At 38.8% G+C, this 19,764-nt stretch overlaps 1 protein-coding gene across 1 annotated transcript; it reads right to left on the bottom strand.

Annotated features, from left to right (window-relative positions):
• Nucleotides 1-14,564: 14,564 nt before the first annotated feature.
• On the bottom strand, nucleotides 14,565-19,384 carry RDH14 (retinol dehydrogenase 14). Its single transcript, XM_080938672.1, has 2 exons — nucleotides 18,961-19,384; nucleotides 14,565-15,581 (listed from the first exon to the last, which is right to left on the bottom strand). Exons 1-2 carry the CDS (start codon nucleotides 19,345-19,347, stop codon nucleotides 14,964-14,966), a joined length of 1,005 nt encoding a protein of 334 aa, XP_080794798.1. The 5' UTR covers nucleotides 19,348-19,384; the 3' UTR covers nucleotides 14,565-14,963.
• Nucleotides 19,385-19,764: the final 380 nt, after the last annotated feature.

Here is a 19,764-nt window from a genome sequence, read left to right as displayed (position 1 = left end):
GTTTAGAAAAAATGAGTGACTTAAAAGTCATTCTCCAACATGTTGGAGTTTCCCAGCTATTGTGAGCTGTCTGCCAAGCTGGGCTGGGCTTTGCGAATGCAACAGTCTTTAGTCATTTATGCTCCTGCTAGGTAAGCTCTCACCATATTTCTCAAAGTAATCCCAATGAAACTCATGGTGCACTCAGTTGAAATTTGGTGGTATGTTAAAAGTCCAAAGTTCAAAGTCTCTTCTGAGATCCATCCAATCACTTAACTGTAGTGCTTGAATTAAGTTAGGCAAGCAGTTGGGCAAGCTCCAAATTCTGCCATCTCCATGCCTGATGTCAAAGTGGTCTTCAGATCTTCAACTCCTTTTTCATTTTTGTTGATCCTGCTACGGACTCTGGGAACTTTGGAAGTTGGACTTGTTGGAGATGGAGCAAAGCATTTCTGGGAACATGAATAATTGAGTTGTGTCTGTCTTTCAAACTCTCAGGCCTTCGCCGGATTCAGAGTAGCTGTTAGTGCTGTGGGCACCACAGTGGTATTGGTATTGGCCTGTTGTGAGTTCTCTATGTATGTGTGCTGTGTCTCCCTAGGAAGAGACTTGTTCTTCAACAACTAGTTATTACTTAGTTCCTGATGTTTTTCTTGGCTGAATTGTGGTTTAGGAGACTTTTCATATACTTCCAAACCTATGTCATAAGTTAAAATTTGCTCTATAAGTAATACAAAGTCACTTTGTTTTATAATTTTAATTATTATTAAATATAATTATTATAGTTAATAATAATTATAAACTTTGTTTAATAATTGCTTAAATCTTCTCTATTATAACTTATGTTTTATCCCAGTTCTCAAGAACATGCATACAATTTTAATTCTGATGGTAAATACAGAAATTCCCTTTCTAAATACAGTTATTGGATTTTCTTGGATTTTTAATGTTTTGAGGCTATATTATTTAAGTCTTCATATAACTATGTTTATGCACAGTTGACAAAGTGACAAATTAAAATTTTTATTACCCTGATATCATCTGTGACAGTAATGTTTTTGGACTTGGTTTGAGTATGCCTTAATGAAGCTATTTGTCATTTAACTACTAATTTGTTGAAACATTTTGTGGTGCTTTGAATATGCTTGGCCTATGGAATGGCACTATTAGGAGGTATGGCCTTATTGGAGAAAGTGAGTCACTGTGGGACTGGGCTTTGAGACCCTCCTCTTAGCTGCCTGGAGACAGTCCTTCCTTGCTCCAGTTGCTTCAAGATGTACCTCTCTAGCCTCCTCCAGCAGAGCATCTGCCTGACCTGGAAATTATTACAGAGTAGTACACCATCACTCACATGTATCACATTTCATTGAAACCCACCAAGCTCTTCCATACCCTGCATATTTTACTTTTTCCTCTTCTCATTTGTCCTCGGGTTATGTCATTATTTGATTGTCTGCTACGTGAGGCTGGAGAGAGTTCTTTTTTGTTACTGATGTGGTGAACACCCGTATCACATCATGTGTCATTAGCAAATTTTAATATCAATCATTACATTTATCTGAATTCAGGAAAATGGGGGAAATGTTAGAACCCTTCAAATCAGTATTTTTACTATCCAGAAAAAAATTTATATTTAAATATTGCTAGGCATTTTTAATTTGCCATTTCTACAGATGCATACCCACAAGCACACCATATTATTTTACATTCTTATTTTCTAATATAACTCTGAGTTTTAGCTTCAGCACTCTCATCGTAGTCCTGTATTTTGGATACTTTGGATCTTCCATCTAAAATGACCTTTCTTAGGCCAGAAGTGAATCGCTGAGAATTCTTCTGATGTGGTTCAGTTGTGGCCAATCCTGTTTTTACTGGTACATTGACTAACATTTGATTTCATATCTCCTGTGGAAATACAGCTTGATTGGAGTAGGTGGTAAGATGGCAGTTATTTCTGTTGGGTGTGCTGTGGTTTGTGGTTCACATGACTACTGAGAAGGTAGCTGCCCACTCTTTAAAGGGATCCACTGAGTCCTTTCAGTAGCTTCTTAAATTTTTCTCTGTCTTTTGTTTCTGGACATTTCTACATTATGTATTTAGATATGAATGCTTTCTTGATTGCTATTAATACAGTTCACTATTGATGAGCTGTAGTGGCATTTGAAAGATGACATATATGCACAACGAAGATGCCCAAAGACTTGTGTGTACTCCACATATTCATACATCCCAATCTCTTGTAATGACTTATCTTTCTCCTGCCTCTATGGCTTTGTTTCGCAGAAAGCAGCATTCTTGGGCTCATATGGGGTGGTACTTTTTTGCTAAGTACATAGTATGACCCCAAGATAGACTGGACAGGACATATGTTATAGGCTAGCAGTGAAATCTGGTTCATTGCTCAGATATACTACACACAGCATTCTATCCATTCATGTGTTCACCTCAACTGTTTCAGGTTTGGGCTGTCACGATTAAACCTGCTGTAGTATCTGTGCTCTGTGCTCTCTCTCTCTCTCTCTCTCTCTCTCTCTCTCTCTCTGTCTCTGTCTCTCTCTCTCTCTCTCTCTGTGTATGTGTGTGTGTGTGTGTGTGTGTTTGTGTTCAGTGTTTTCAGATGTAAATTTTCACTGTTGCTATTTCAAATTAGGCCTCTTCAAATTGAATTATTGCTTTTATTGCTTTAGGAACTTTTTCTTACCGTCACTACACATATTGTCTCTGTTTTCACTCCCTACAATTTTATTTCTGTATATCCAGTTCCTTCTTTACGTACTCATCCTGTAATATTTCTTTGTATATTTCCAAGGTTTCTGCCCTCTGTGTCTCTCATGGCATTTTGGTAACATCTGCTGGTCATCCTGCTGGTTGCTCTTTCTCCCTTCTAGTATGCAGAGCTGACTCCTCCTCTGAGCCTTTTTGGTTCTGTTTTCATTTATAGAGGTCTTATTTCAGCATTGCTCAGGTCTATCACTTTCACAGGTTTCTGTCTCTGGTCACACTTTAATGCTGTTACAGTAACTGTCATTACCTTGCCATTTGCATCCAATGGTGCTTTTCTCTGAAGTAGAAGCAGAGGGTCAACGGACCATTCCTGTGCCTGAATTCTTAGTGTTGGGTATTGATAGTCATTCAAAATCCAGTTTACTGTGAACTGAATTCTTAGTATTGGGTATTGATAGTCATTCAAAATCCAGTTTAATGTGAACTCTGTAGATGTCTAATTTTGTGTAATTCTCAATTCTATTGTTCTTCAAATACCAAAAGTTTGTGTGAATTGTTTTCCAGATTGACAGAGGCCTTCTTGATAAAAGTGATTTTTTTTAGTCCATATGAATTCATTTATTCATATTGACCTGATTTTGATCTAAAAACATCTCATTGTCTTACAGCTCTTTGAAGTTTAAAAAACCACATGAGATTTTATCCAGAGTTGTCCTTAAACAAGGATTAGTCCATGTAATTTAGCATATTATATCCAAATGCCAGCGACCCTTCAACTATTTGTTTAAATAAACAAAAAAAATCTTTTTTTCTGTCATTTTTCATTTTATTTATAAAACCAATGTGGCATAATGTAGCTATGCAAGGTATGTTATCAGTTACAGAGTAGGAAAGGTATTCTAAATAAGTGTGGGCCTTAATTAGCTAGGATTTCACTAATAGGGTATGCCTAATGTCTGACTTCTCAGCAGATGTTGGAGAGTTAAAAGGGCTTCATTGCAAAAGAAATAAATATATTTACGATAAAGTGCTATAACGTGGCTCTTTTGATCATTGCATTCTGATTTTGTTCAGACATCTTCATTGTTTGTTCAATTTCTCTGGAGCCATGAAAGATGATATATTTCCCTCTGGCAGGAAACAAACACTATGCTGGGCACTGGGTTATTTAACCACTCTGATAAATAATTTACAGTTGGGATATTATGCAGAAACCTTTTCAATTAGCTTGTGTTGACAGAGAAACTAAATATAGTAAGCTTAGTGAAAAATTTAACACATTCTTGACTCACCAGGCAGAACTCACCTTATTTAAAATAATACCTTTTCTAGGTAATGCATATATTTAGGAGAAAGATAGAAAAATCATAGTTAAAAACATGAGGGTTTAATATATATTATTGGTTTTAGTTTACAAGAAATGTTAACTGGTTTTATGTAACTTATTTGGTGACCTAAAGGAAGCATCTGCTGATATATTAAAGCAGCCACAGACCCAATCCTGAAAGACTTTAGTTAAGCCTTTGGCTCATCAAGCCTTAGTTAAGTAAATCACTAACTTCCTGAATTCCAATTTCTTATCCATAATAGAGGAATAAACATCCATTGCACACCATGTTGTCATTAGTATTAGAGGTGATACAAGTAAGACCTCTCACAGAAATGGTTGTTAAAGTAGAGAGAGCTTTTGCCAGTGAGTTTGATCACATGCTGTTTGGTGTTAGTTATTAAGGTAGGATGTTTGGTCTAGAGGTTCACAAAGAATGTATTGTTTTTTTAAGTAGAAAAAAAACCCTTGTTTTTTATCTGTTAATTCATATGGAAATTTGTTAAGGGACCACATAAAATGCATACTGGTTATTGCAGAAATTGATAATGTCCTGTCTAATCAAGGAAAAGCAGACAGCTCACTGCAACACTTTAAATCCACAGAAGCTTCAAGATGAAGGGAAACAATACTTTGATTGACATGCAGAATCATGCAGAGGAAATTGGTGGAAGCATTTGAAATACTTTTTCAGCTTGTGTGGCTGCTCTTGTATGACTTCTCCATACCATTCCTGCTTCCCTCACAATAACTCTCAGTTACCATTGATATAGTTTCCAAAAAATGATGAAAGCCCTTCCCTAGTTCCCTTCCACTGTTGAACAGAGCTGTTTCAGAGAACCCATCTGTTCCTGTTCCAGCCAGAAAGGCTCTCTACTCTTCAGACATTGAACTCTGAACACTGGTGTATTGCTGAGAGTTTAAAACACACTACTTTGCTACCATGGCAACTCATTCCTGAGTATCAGTGACGTGCTATACATTTTAGCTTTCAGATTACCAATTAACTAATTAATAATCCAATATCAAAAAACATAACCCAGTATTTTATAATTGACTAATGGCCAGTCATGCCAGGGTAAGGACACAGAAATGACTCAGTCAAGTGCTTGACTTTTATGCAGTCACAATTTTTTTTATTCTTTCTGGCCTTTGACTCACTTCTTACCTTGACTTCTCTGCTTTTATTTGAAGCAGAGAAATAGAGTTAAATATTCTTGGTGATTCCAGTATGAATGTCTTTCCTACCCATTCTCAATATTTCAGACACTTACCGGGGAATATCCACCACAAATCATTCTGCAATCTCAGCCTCACCCACTGTGAAGGAGGCCTGTGGTATGCCATCTGTTTCTTGGATGGAAAGAAGATGTGATAAAACAGTCAAACTCAATAAAACACCTGACCTTAGGTATGGCTATAGCTCTATAGATGGTGTATATATGGATATTCTTCTAATGTCAGCCCATCCTTCCTATTTCTAAAATATCATCCCCACTCCTATTTTTGAAAATATGGATGCCTTTATGTCTCTGACAGATACACAGAGTGATGAAGTGTAAACTGAGAAGGATTGAAAAAGGAAAAGTCACAGTAAAGTCAACATCCAACAAGTCAGTGTGCATGAGTCCAGGGGCTTCTTGAAGAGCCACTGCCAGAGCACACATTGTGGTTAAGGATTCACCTAGTGCAAATTTTACTGGTTATATCACCAATCATTCAATTAAGAATTCACTTCCTTTTCTTTAATCTCTGCTCCGTTTTTGTCCCTGCATTGTTCTTTTAAACAGGAACAATTCTGGGTCAAAAATTTTGAAGGTAGGTCAGTGACCCCATCCTTCCTGGGGACGGGCTGCCTATATACTAGAGGTAGTCTCTTCAGGTTCTACCTCCCCACTGTTGTGCATTTTGGCCAAGGTCATCCCCATTGAGTCCTCTCACATCTCAGGTCTCTGGAACTTTTTAGAGCCTCCCCACCCCGATTCCTACCCCCACAGCTGCATATTTTCATTTGTTCTCTTGGCCCTCTGGGCTTCTCTTCCGTCTACTCCAATACCTGATCCTGACTCCCCCTTTCCCTCCCTATCTTCTCTCCCATTTAGGTCTCTCCCTCTGTCTCCAGTGACTATTTTGTTCCTTCTTCTAAATGGGATCGAAACATCCACACGTGGGCCTTCATTGAAGAAAAGGCTATTCAATGTCAGCCCAACTTGGGATTCATTTCATGGTTGGGCACCAAACCATGCAACTATTACTGAGGCCATGTTGTGCTTGCAGACAGGAGCCTAGCATGGCTGTCCTCTGAAAGGCTCTACCAGCAGCTAATTGAGAGAGACCCAAATACTTACAACCAACCATTGGACTGAGGTCAGAGACTTCCATGGAAGAGTTAGAAAAGGATTGAAGAAGCTGAAGGGTATGGCAACCCCATAGAACGAACAACTGTATCAACTAACTTGGACCCCTCAGAGTTCCCAGAGACAAAGCCACCAACCAAAGAACATACATTGGCTGCTCTGTGGCCCTGGGTACATGTGTACCAGAAGAAAATTTTGTCTGGCCTCAGTGGAAGAGGATGTACCTAATCCTGTAGAAACTTGATACCTCAGGGAAGGGGGATAGGGAATAAAGTGGAAGAGTAAATAAAGGGGGTGTGTGAACATACTCTCAGAGGCAAGGGGAAGAAGGATGGAGTGAAGAACTTTTGGAATGGGAACCAGAAAGGGAGGTAACAATTGGAATGAATAAATAAATAAATGTACATATTTTTAAAAGGAAAAAAAGAACTCACTTCCTTTGCTCTGATTCATAGCTCAAAGATTCTTTTCACCATTTGATTTTCTAAACAAATTTCTTCATTGGAATTGAAGTTAGGTTTCTCTCCTCTCCCCCTTTTTGTTTGTGTTTGTTTGTTACCAACAACAAATATCAACAAATTTAAACACTCACAGCTGCTAAGCTGGGGTTCACACATTGCACAATTTAATTTCACCAAGGAATAGGCATATTAGCTGCCTTTCTTCCCAGCTCAATGTCTCCTTCCCCTTGGAGCTGTAAAAATGCTCAATTTCTATACTTGTGATATCTGTTCATACCAGGGTCATTTAGTCATTGACAAGGTCAGTAATCCTGGTGGCCTATCTTATTTGTTGGAAGCACAGTCCATCTTGAATATTTGAAGACAAAAAGAACAAAAATACGTTAAGCTAAGTACTAATAAAATAATGGAAAAGTTCTAGAAGGATGGGGTAAGTTACAGAGAATATGACAAGAACTAATCATTGAGGTAAAGGGCTACTTCTACCATAATGAGGAAGGCAAGATAGCTGGAGGCTTTTGCTGGGATGATAAGTAGAACTTGGGTCATCAGAATGCAGGAATCCAGGTTTGCACCAGGATCAGGAAATGGAATCAGGACATCACCAGCACTGTCCCTGTCTCTCAACACCTTTAGTCATGCGAGTCTCCAGAATTATCAGTGCTATGCCCCAAGGCCTCCATGTCATCTAAACAAACAGACAAAACACAGGAAACAAAGCTGAGCCAAAGGAAGTGACTGTTTCGATGATCTTTCCTGCCAGTAGGAAATATGCCATAGCGGCAGAAACAAGGCTTCTTTCCTGGTACTATTGTCAAAATCTCTTTAGTGCCATCCATTTGGGATGACATGTTTCTATCCACAATATAGCCAATGCAGCTACTTCTGGGTTGGCTTTATAAACACATTTTAGAGAGAGTCTTACCTATCCTGGACTAGCCTTAGTACAACTACAGGGCTATAACTATGCAGCTAAAGAGAAACTAGAATTTCTGCTTCCTCCACTTTCTATATGGTGAGACTACCGGCACGCTGCCATGCCCAGTTTATGTGGGGCTGGAGATAGAACTTAGGGCTCTAAGCATGTAAGGCAAGTTTATTGACTAAAGTACATTCCCCGGCTTTTGTTTTTAAATGCAACTCTTCATTAGAATTTTTAAATCTGGTTTCATTTTTCTAATAGAAAATATGTGTTATCATACAATATATTCTGATCATACTTTCCATTTCTCCAACTCTTCCCAGATCCTTTCTACTTGCTCACCCGCCCAAATCCATGCCCTTTCTTTTACTCATTAGAGTAAAATCAGACATCAAATAGTAGACAAAAAATAACAAGATAAAATGAAAACAACAAATGAGAATAGGACAAAACAGACAAAAGATAAAAGGAAGAGCTAAAGAAAAAGCACAAAATGTTTTTAGATTAGGAAAAAATTGAATACCAGTTGATTGTATCTGAATATTCTGTATTCTATGTCTGACCTTGTTCCTGTAAACTTTGTATATGTTCATGCAAGTCAGTCCATCTTCCACAAAGCCTATTGTTTGCACACAATGTCTTAAATTCACTTATTGACTTGTGTAGCCACACAGGAATGGCAGTCCTGGGGAAGTTAGAGGGCGACCTGTGGGAACTGGTTCTCTCCACCATGTGGATATGACGAGTGAACCCAGGCCATGAGTGATGGCTGTCAGCGTCCTTACCTGCTTAGCTACCACAGCACTCTGCACGTGGTGTCTTGATTCTCATGTACATTTCCATTTGGGAGCGTTCTCCACAGTTGATTATAAACTGTGCTTACTGTAAAGTACTGCTTGGAATTCTGCGTACTACGACACTCTAAGCTCATCCAATGCTTTCGTATGTAATATGTGCATCCCTGAAGAAGCCTACATCTGTAAAGAATGAGAGAGGACATGGAGTCAGACACATTTTTACTGCAAAGAGCACCTATTTGACTGTTACTCCCTGCTTTTTCATTCTGCTACTCCCTTTTCTTTTTAAGCACAGTCAGGTTTTTATAGTTTTCGATTTTTTTTTTCTCTAAAATACCCACATGCGGTCATCTTTCTCATTTCGCTAAGAGAGACACAGCAAACACGTGTAATCAAAGAAGAACAAAGATAATATACATCCACACTTTCTCCAAAAGGCCACCGTGACTTTTACAACAACCCCAACTTCATTTATCTATAGGATGGCTCTTGATAGCTTTGTGTGAGCATTTGAAAGTTCAGCCAAGCCAGCTGCATGATCAACACAAAGACACTAGCTCCCACACATGGGGTTACATGGATTAAAGAACCCGATCCATCAGTAAATCTGCCAGATGGCAGTGGAATAAAGCTTGTAACTCGCTCACTTTCATTTCAACAGCAGCAAACAATGTTCAATGTTTAAAATAAACTCTTCCAGATGAGCTAAAGATAAACTCAGAGGTGGGTGGACCTGCTCTTGCTGGGCTAAGGCTCTGAAGTGTTTGATTACATTAGCAAGAAACCCTTGGGTAGAAGCCCCTTCTGTCAACAGATTGCTTAGACCTGGACACTTACTACATGAAGCCATTTCCTGTGCTTTCATGGCTTGGTGGTAGAAACTAGCTTTGCTTTTTTTTTTTTTTTTTTTTTTTTTTTTTTAACAAGCTAATAATGATAGAGCTCAGCATTTCTTCAAACCCATACACAGAACTTCCAGGTACAGCTAAAAGACCAACATTTATGCAGGTCTTATAGATTACAAACGTCTGTCTCTATTTAATCTGTTTACCACATAATATTTGACTTAAACATCTTACAAATTTCATGGTGGCAAAAAAAAAAAAGAGGTTGATAGAAAAGCTCCCCATTTTATTCTGTTAATGATTGGATAATTAATTAGCTCTGTGTGATGTAATGACAACAACACAGCAACAAAGGAAGCGACAAATACTTTTGTGTAAGTTTGAATTCACAAATGAAAGAATGAATATCTCTTTTGTTGTCTTCAAACAAACTCAAATATCAGCAATAGGACTGTAACACACCGTACGTGAGACAGCGACGTCTGAATACAAGATGACATGTTAAAACAATAAATCTTTAGCATTCAGGAACTTTGCTATTTAACATAATTAGCAGGCACTTTTTTAAATGAGGGAGAGAGAAGCAAAACTGATAATGAAATTAAATCTAAAGCAACAGCTGCAAAAACACGTTTGAGCCACACTAATTATATCAGATAATCAATTCAGCACGTTGGTACATTAAAAAAAATAAAGTTATCCCCAAATTTAGAAGTCTTTGGAAAATTATGAATTGCCCACAGAAAATATGTATCACGAATCACATCAGACTGAAATTCTTCAGAAATGGAAGCGATTACTGTATTTTACACAGTAGAAGCCTTTTTACTTGAATCTGGCTTGTTACATGAGGAGGCTTAGGAAAGACGGAAACCATAATCGTGAGTCATCTACACCATGAAGCTATTACTTGCACTTGAACCAGAGCACATCCATTCATTAATCCATCATCTCATTTGGGGCTAAGGGCTTAATCACCCTCCTTGCTGTTCTTTGAGCTTAAATCCACTTGGAATTGTATCTTTGCATGCTATATTCACTAAAGAGTACAGTCTATGATTTCCAACTGTTGTGTCATTTTTTAAAAAAGATGACCTAACAGTATAGTGTAGGGGATAACAAGAGGAATACTATCCAATTCTGGGTGCACACAGAAATGCCATTAATAAGCCCATTGTCTTGTCTGACTACAAATTAAACAAACAGAAATTTTAAAAAAATGGATGCAAGCAGAAGATACTAAACCCAGTTAAAAGTCACTTGCAAGGGACTAAGTATTGGTATCTTTAGTGCATTCACAGCATTTATTTTTTTAAAAACATAGTTGTTTATAATTTTATTCAGCAATAAAGTCTAACGATCTGCCCTCATTTCCTTTCAGGAGATCACTCAGGCTAATTTTCACAAAATTTTACTTTTCTTTGACCGCAGATTTCACCAGCTTGTGTCACAACTATTAACTTATACTGTAGCTAGGTTTAACAGTAAACCTAGGTAACAAGCACACAAGAACACACATACAGCTTTAGCCAGTTTTTCTCTGGGGCCTCCTGAATCCCCCAAAATCAGACACTAGGCCAATTCTAACACGCAAAGGACATTCAAATATCTGTTAATTAGAACAAGTGAATGGTACATAATGTGTTTGTTTTAATGATAATCAGAGAAAAAGGAATAAAGAGTCCACAGTCTCGTTCAGCCTGTGGCATGTGGAACGTAAGGACTCCCAGATACCTGTGAGTCCAGCCTAACACAAAATCACAGACCTACTTAAAACATTACAACTTTTTTTTTGTACTTTTAAATAAATGTAGTTTCACAGTTTTTCAGAATGAACTTTCCAAAGTACTCTTGCCATGACCAAAAGTGGGACTCACACATTGCTAAAGTGAAGGCCACCAACTTAGCACTTTCACAAGCTGGGAGAATCAGGCTGAGTGTTTTTCAGAAAGAATAGGGATTCTGGCCTTAAAGAAAGCCTGTGCATGCTGGATGTTGAAGAGTGAATCTACGTTGATTAAACATCTGGCTTGGCAAAAACCTTTTTCTTGCTGTTTGCATAAAACTAGGCATGCCTTCCAGCTTTCCTCTAGGAATTAACTACCTTCCTCCATGTTGACCTATAGCTAATTTAACTCCCCATTGTCCAGAAAAGCCTTGTGAACATCTGAAGCTGTCTGTGGGGGCCCAGCTCCTGAAGGGTGATTAGTAACATGTTCTCTTTAGTGTTCCTTGGGACATTTGGAATCAATTAAATATTCAAATATAGATTTTTCTTAGATCTCTGGCCAGACCCAGCAGGTTTGTGTAGGGAAGGAGTTGGAGGAAGATAACTGCTATTCCTCACTCCAGAATTTATAGCTGGAGATAGATTTAAAAATATACTCCTTAGACCTCCTGGGTCCTCGAGCAAATAATCATACAAGATTAAAAATTATATAGAAAAACAGAAGCAGCTTCATAGAGTAGGAGTTGTTGCATTATTACAACTGCTGCATAAAGATGAACTGTTTGTGAATATACCAGCCTTGGAAGATAGCACTGGTTATTGAAGTACATTAGAATGTTCTTGACTAGCTGAGAGTAGTTTTACAATTTAAAATACTGGAGAAAATAAAAGAGATGTTAAGACTATGAAACACGAATTGAAAATGAATCATTACATATGCATGTCTCTAATCTTAATGTGTACATTTAGCGTTTACAAGCATTGAGCTACTGATTCTTGGTTTAGAGGCCTTTCATCACTGAACCACTGTTATCACTGAATCTTGCGCTACTATTAGGCACAGGTTTGAAAGGTTGATGTGCTTTGCTTTCTCTGTCACATTTGCTCACTGACTAGTCCTTTAATGTATGTTGCTATCAGGTAGCAGAATAGTTCAGTACTTGCTACAGATGCCTGCTGACCTGGGTCTGATCTCCAGAACCAAGGAGAAGGGGGAAGGAGAGAGATGATTCCACAAACTTGTTCTACGATCTTCACATATATGTGGCAGCTCAGACATATATGCACTTTATCTCTATTTACAACCGCAACATTTAAAGAGATGTTATATATCTAATACAAGAGTTAGGAACACATCATTTTGAAAGGTTAAGTAATTTCTCATTATTATAAATTTGGAGATAGTTACTGAAACCCAATTTAGTAATGTGCTAAGAAATGAAATCCCTTTCCTAGTTAGAGAGTAATTAAGAATCCCCCTAAATTAAGTAGTCTGTGTGATGTGGAAACAGAAGGCCAGTGATCTTGTTGCTTTAGGACCAAGCTACTTGAATGGGTCAATTAAAAACAAACAACAAACAATTCAAGAATTAGTATGGAAAACTGGGGTTTCTCTCATTTATTTTATTACCTGACTCTGAGTTGCTCTACCAGTATTTACCAAATGTAAAAAGATCAAAATAACAGAACTGTTTCCCTTATTCCTTTTCTAGGTATAATGATCAGAAGTGAGTTAAGAGAGAAAGATCTGGCTGGAATAAGATCTTCTAACTGTTCCTAGTAGGTGGTACTGTGGGTTCTTGATTCTATCAGCCACAGTAGTGGGAAAGACACCTTCCAAATGGCAGCTCATTTTACTACAATAGTTGGTGTTTGCAGATGAGTAGTTTTCCCCATCACAATAAATTAAAATGTCCCTTTTTATTGTGGTGCCACAAACAAGATCTCTGAAAGGCTCAAAGGATCCAAATCCCCTGAAAAGCATCAGGTATCATAACACAGCCAGAAAAAGATGGTATGAAATGAAAAAGGGAGCTCCTTTTTAATGAAGTCAAGGTGTAGGACAGATTTATTAGCTTCCATTCCAAGTTGCATTCTTGTATACTTCCTGTCCAATTTTTCCAAATTCAACATGTCTCTTTGTAGGACAACCTTCTAAAATACATTTCAAAGAACACCATGTAGCTCTGCCTATTATACCCGTTAAAAACACCTGTGATGAGAGGGCCGTTTGTTGTATTCATAGGGTAGTGCTCTAAAAGAAAACAGACATTTTGCGTGATCTGCCAAGATCTTGCCAGTCTGAAGAAGAACCAATATTAGTAACCAGGTGTGACATGTTTTTAAAAATAACAAAGAGTTAGGTCTGTCCAAATGGCAATTAAAATAAATGGAGCTGCCTCTCACCTGTTGTTCTCATTGCTTTTTCCAGTATTTTGAGGTGTCAAAACAGAAAAAAGTGGAAGTGATTAAGCGGATACTTCTGGTGTTACCACGCAGATGCCAACAGGATTCTGATTGGCTGTTATGTTTTTGCCTAACATCCTTTCATATTTGTTGCACTTTTTTACTGCCTGCCAGCAATACTCTTCTTATTCTTGAGGGAGAAAAACTGCTTTCTTTTTCAGGATAATTCTTTTAAATTGCCTAATTGGACCTGAAGTGAATAATTAGTTCACTTTTGCAAACTACAAAGATCAAAGGAAATGAAGGAGAAAAGAACTGATCCTGACTTCAGGAACACGGGTTGGATACAGGTCAGTTGTGTGGTTGAAAAGGGTAGTCTAGACTTAAGGATGTAGAAAGAGATAATGATCTAATGGGAAGGTCATGGGCTGCTCTTCTGCATTCAGAGCTGGACACTGTAGATGAACATTTACCTGTTTAAAGGGTATAAATGAATCTAAAGAATGAAATTTGAGCTTAAAGAGTATAAATAAGAATACAAATTTCACACAGTCTGTTTCTACATATCTAGTCCATTATATTGGGGCTATGGTGACAGAATTCTTTCCATCCACCAGCACTGAATAAAAGGAATGTGGACAGACCAAGAAGTGTCTCCAGTGTTAATTAAAGAGCTTGAAGTTTAAGTAAGGATGATTTATCAACTACAACATTCTATAATGTCCCTTTGGGGGATTCCAGCCCTACATCACTGCTATATTTCTATACTCAACATTGAGCTCTTTGAATAAAGAATTCTACAGCTGGGAAAGGAAAACAAAAAAACAAAACAAAATGAAAACTGGAAAACCATCATAGGATTGAAAGTGTGCGAGGACACGTCATAGACTTGCCGGTTTAGAAACAGAGCAGCATGCAACATGTGACATGGAGAACCCAGTACAGCAAGACCAAGTAAGGCCTATGAGGAAAAACTAAAGGACTGCCTTCAGTGGCTTTAAAGAAATTCACACTGGAAAACCTACATCATACATTTATTCCACGTGATGATTCATGTGCACACATTAGGCATAGTATTTCCACAAAGCAAGCTTTCTGAATATTTTTGCAATGAAACTCAAAAAATTTGAAAATCCTCTTACGATATCTTTTAAATTACCAGTATCTTTAACAGTTTTAATTGCCCAATTATATTTAATAAAAGAGAATTGTTACATTCTAGTTATGATCCACATTAATAACATCTTTACTGAACTTTGTATTAGCCCCCAAATAGTAGCAGTGTCCTTTGAATACCCATGTGCACTCAGCAGGATTGCTGCAAAGACTGTTTTCAAGTAGCACATGTTCACAACATGCCATTCCTGACCGAGGGTGTAATGGATCATTATATAAATAGACCTGTTATCTTTACTCCTATTTTAGAATGCCAACCATCACTTCACTGATATCCCACAGTTTTCTTGCCACTGACTCATCCATAGCTTTAGGCAAGAGTTCTTCCTCCTTACAATCACCAAAGTATCTTCCCGACACACCTTCTACATCGGGGGACGAGGCTAAGTAGATGGAGGTCTGGGCACCTTCTAATGGAGTCTTGAAAAAAGCCCAGGATACCAAATTGAAAAGTGGTCTTGCCAGCAATGGGATGTGTATATGCCTCCCCAGGTTTGTTCGCACAATGCCAGGATGCAGCACATTGACAGTCACATTTGTTCCTTCTAAGCGACGGGCTAGTTCTCTGGTGAAAAGAATGTTAGCCAGTTTGCTTCGACTATAACAGAAGCTTTTATTATAGCTTTGTTCACTGTTCAAGTCTTCAAAGTTGATGTCTCCATATTTATAAAGTTTGGAAGAAACGACTACAATTCTGCTGGGAGCTGAACTTTTGAGGAGTCCAAGGAGAAGATTGGTGAGTAGGAAGTGGCCCAGATGATTCACTCCAAACTGCATCTCAAACCCATCTTCAGTCTTCGTATATGGGCACTGGAAAACCCCCGCATTATTGATCAGGACATCTAGCCTGGGCTCCTCCTTTGAAATCAGGAAGAGAATGCAGAATTATGAACACACATTTTTCATATCTTTTATTCATCTATGTTTTACTAACAACAATTTGTAACTAAAACTAATCTCAAATTTTAGTTGGTGTATCTGGGAACTATTTGAAGCACTGTCATGCTCTTTGCAACTTAGTAATTATGAGTATGTATAGTTTCACATTTCACTCAGATGTTGATTATATGTTAATTTTCAAGGTTTTTAAAAAAAAAACAAATACAGCAAATTTGGGGATGAGAGAATCCATCATAGGATTCCATGTCTTCCCTTAGATTCAGCTGAACTAGAAAACTCAATTTTTGTGTTATCATGTTAAATTTGGTATTATATCAAACTTGTATGTCTCTACGATGAACTTAAAAACTTGGAAAATATGAAAAAATAAATAAACCTTTAAAGTGATATTGCATGATTAATAGGGCCTACCTGTTCCCTTTCTTAGGTAACCTTATCTACTTCCAATAATACTCTAAATTCAAGGTAAATCCAGGTGACTTGCTCAGTGTCAACAAGCTTCTAAGAGGCATGTCAGATTCAGCCTGAGATAAAATTCTTAAATTCCAAAGTCCATCCTCATAATCAGTAACCTAGTTTGTCCTTCTATTGGGATGTTTAAAACAGAGGTTGAGTCGGCAGGTGACAATATCCAGCAGAGGGTTGATATTGTGACTCTCACCGTACTGGTAATCTGTAATTCTGTTAAGTGTAAAAGGTCACCACAGAGACAGAATAGCTGAGTGTACTTCCCTAAAACTAGTACAAAGAGAAAAATCATAGGTGCAAACTGTGGACTAGAGAGAACTGTGACTAAATCAAGAGAGAAAAGTTAATACAATCGTTGAGTGGTTAGTCATTGTCAACTAGGAATACCATTAACCTTCACTGTGATTCTAGAACTATCCTTTCTTCTCTAAGGATCAAGGGGTTCCCAAATTACAGGACATATATAGTCAGTTTAGTACTTTGATCATATACCTCCACATCTTCCAAAATTAAATTCCTACACTGAACCGTTCTCACAGAGAGCTTTTCATTCCTTATCGAATTTGTTTTTCCTTGGCTCTTTCCTGGCTCCTCTGTCTCTTCTGATGATAGAGGAAAACAAATGTACAACATGTTCTAAGTGTAAAGCCATGGTGATGAGCTATCATTAAATTAATTTCAGGTCAAATTTCAACTCAATAGTTTTTCTGCCAAGTGTAAGTGAAAGAAAAATGTGTTAAATTTCACAACTGTTATCAGAGGCTACCTGTCGGGCTAACTGTTGCTCATTCTGGTCTGTCAAGAAGACTTCACGTTTTCCGACAATCAACTTCAAAAAGAAGGCATGAGTTCACAGATATGGCAAGAAAGGAGTGCTCACCTTCACTAATCCGCTGGGATGCTTTCTAGAACTAATCATTTCTGAGCTATCATTCTTTGCTGGGTTTAAGACTTTATCATTTTCTATTTTTTAAATTCTAGGAGGTAAATAGCATAAATTCCAAGAATGCCAAACTTCTATTTCTTTTTTCTTTTAATTCTAAACACTGAACTTCAGAGCCAAGCAAGAACTTGAATACTTAGGACCGCACTACTTAGGTACCTCTTTGTATTCTGAGTGTTTTTACTGGTTCTACCTCGTGACCAGAAAGTAACAATGGTATCAGGAAAAAGCATGCCCAACCTATTTACACATCAATGAGACAAGAAAACTTGCTTCTGGTGCTTTCAAAATCTCCCCAAGGAAGCCAAGTTATTTGATCCTCTACATGCAAATGAAATGCTAAAAACAAAACAAAATACCAACTTCTCTATCTATCTAGCTCTCAAAGAGCAACATGATGCCCCAGCACACAATTATAAGGTGTGCAACGGCTTAAACTTTGGGGAAAAACTACTAGCTCCTAGCTCCAAGTGGTTCAATATGGTCTTCCTTCTGATGAGACGGATTCTTTGTACAGCTGTGCTTTCAGCAGTTACTAACAGCTACTGTCTTGAATAAAAGTGAAAAGCTAAAATAAAAAAAAAAAAGGCTGTGTTGAACAGGAACGAAGGTAGCTGTGTCCATCTCATCTGATGGGGGGTTGAAAAGTTACTACCGTGTCCAATATCCAATATGCACACAGTTCCATTAATAATAATTGTAAGAATTAAATACCTAAATGTAAAAACAATGGATTTACAGGTCCTTTTTTTTTTTTGGTCTAAGTATGTCATGGAAAACAAAACAAAAAAAGCCATTTAGGACTTCAGCTTTCAATTCAAGCAAAAGAAACAAGCACCCTCTTGTGTCTGAGTGCCTTTAGATCTACCTTTGGCAAGTCACCTTGGCCACAGCCTTTCTACTTCATTTTACCATACACCCAAGGAAACCACACACCTCAGCCTTCCAGCACCAGGAATACAGAACAGGAGATTAAAGCAAGAAGTCTGGAGACAGACATGTTAAGTTATTTAATCTTCCTATGCCTCAGTTTCCTATTATGAAGTAGAGATATTATTGCTTGCTTTACAAGAGTTATTCAAGATCTGACAACAAAAATATTAAAAATGTCCTTAGCTCTCTTACACTCATTTGCTCTCTTGCTCCCCTCCCCCCTCCTTTCCTCATTCCCTTTTCCCCTCTTTCTCCACATGCTCATGGCCAGCCTCTATTTCTACTTCTCTCCTCTCTCTCTCTGCCTCTACTACCCTCTTAATGCCCCCCATGACCTGAATAAACTCTATTCTGTATATATATATATATATCCTTAGCACACCCCCTGGCATACATCAAACTTTCTATAAAGGTAAGGATTAATTTTTTTATTTCTGTCCCTCTTAAGTCAATTAATGGGGTTTCAACTTTCATTCTCTTTGGAAATCAGGGTAGAGTTTGGTTAGGGACCATGCAGGGTGTCAGTAAGCAAGTGACAACCCCTCCTACTTCAGCAGGACAAAAACAAACAAACAAACAAAAAAACCCCAAACAAAACCAGGAAACAGAAATGAGGGAGAAAAACAGTAAGAAACGTTGTACAATGGGTCTAATCAAAGTTCTTGGCTAGCTTTTTTCCTGTGATGGTCTAAGGCCTTTAGCGACACCATAATTCTTGGCACATATTTTACTTCTGACAGGGTGAAAACAATTCAAAGATCAGCTGCTCCATTCCTGGCCTGTCCTTGCCTAACAAAACGAAATGTCCAGACACTGGCTTATTTATTCACTTCTTCTGAGGACCTCCCAGGAATTCCTTCTCAGCCCTGCCCCTCCTCCTAGCAGGGTCCCAGGCTGACAGGTGTCTTTCCTACTTGGTCATGGCCACTCTCAAGGTCACAACAGGCCTCAGAGGCCCCTCGCGGGGGAGACTGGGTTCCACTAGACCCACACCTGTAGCAGCTCTTGGCAGAAGGCTCGCACTGAGCGCAGCGAGGCTAGGTCCAGCTCCTTAACGACCAGCTGGCCATCGGTGGAGTCGGGCCCGGGACCCCCAGCCTGACCGAGCTCCTGCCTCAGCTGACCCGCCGCCTCCTCTGCTCTGGCGCGGTCCCGACATCCCATGATGACGCGCGCCCCCAGGCGCAGCAGCTCTGCGGCCGTGGCGCGGCCCAGGCCGCTGTTCGCTCCGGTGATCAGTACTGTCTTCCCGTTCATGAGGCCCGGGTCCCCGCCTCCCGGCCGCCGCTGGCCTCTTGGCCCAGAGAACCGCCTGGCCGCCAGCCACAGCGCCCCACCCAGAGCAGCCAGGAGTGCTGCGGCCACACTAGCCACTGCCATAGCCTTCCGGGCAGGGTGCACGGGTCCTAGCGCACAAGTTCCGGAGTCCAGGGGGCCACGCGAAGGACTCTGGGGCGCCGCCTGCTGTCCTGGGCTAGTGAGCGCAGGGCTTTCTGGGGTTTGTAGTTTTCCTCTTGATAACGACGACTTAGACTTGATTTTAGGAACTGTGCTTGAAACCACCAGCGGATTTATTTAAAAGTGAACAATGTTAAAATTGGTATACACCTGCAGATAAAGTGACATTTCTCATTTTGATTTGGTAAAATGTTTGCCACACAGAGATAACAAAGGACACAGCCCCAGTTTTCAGTAGTGTTCATTCCACCCTGAATTTTTTTATAAAATGCTACATAGACATTCATTCATCTGGCTAATATTTAAAAATGAGCAATGCGTTTTGGAAACCAATTAAGC

The sequence above is a fragment of the Micromys minutus genome (genome assembly GCF_963924665.1).
Source record: "Micromys minutus genome assembly, chromosome: 1".
Lineage (NCBI taxonomy): Eukaryota > Metazoa > Chordata > Mammalia > Rodentia > Muridae > Micromys > Micromys minutus.
Note: the sequence above shows the minus strand (reverse complement) of the source record. Positions and strands in the feature narration are given on the sequence as shown.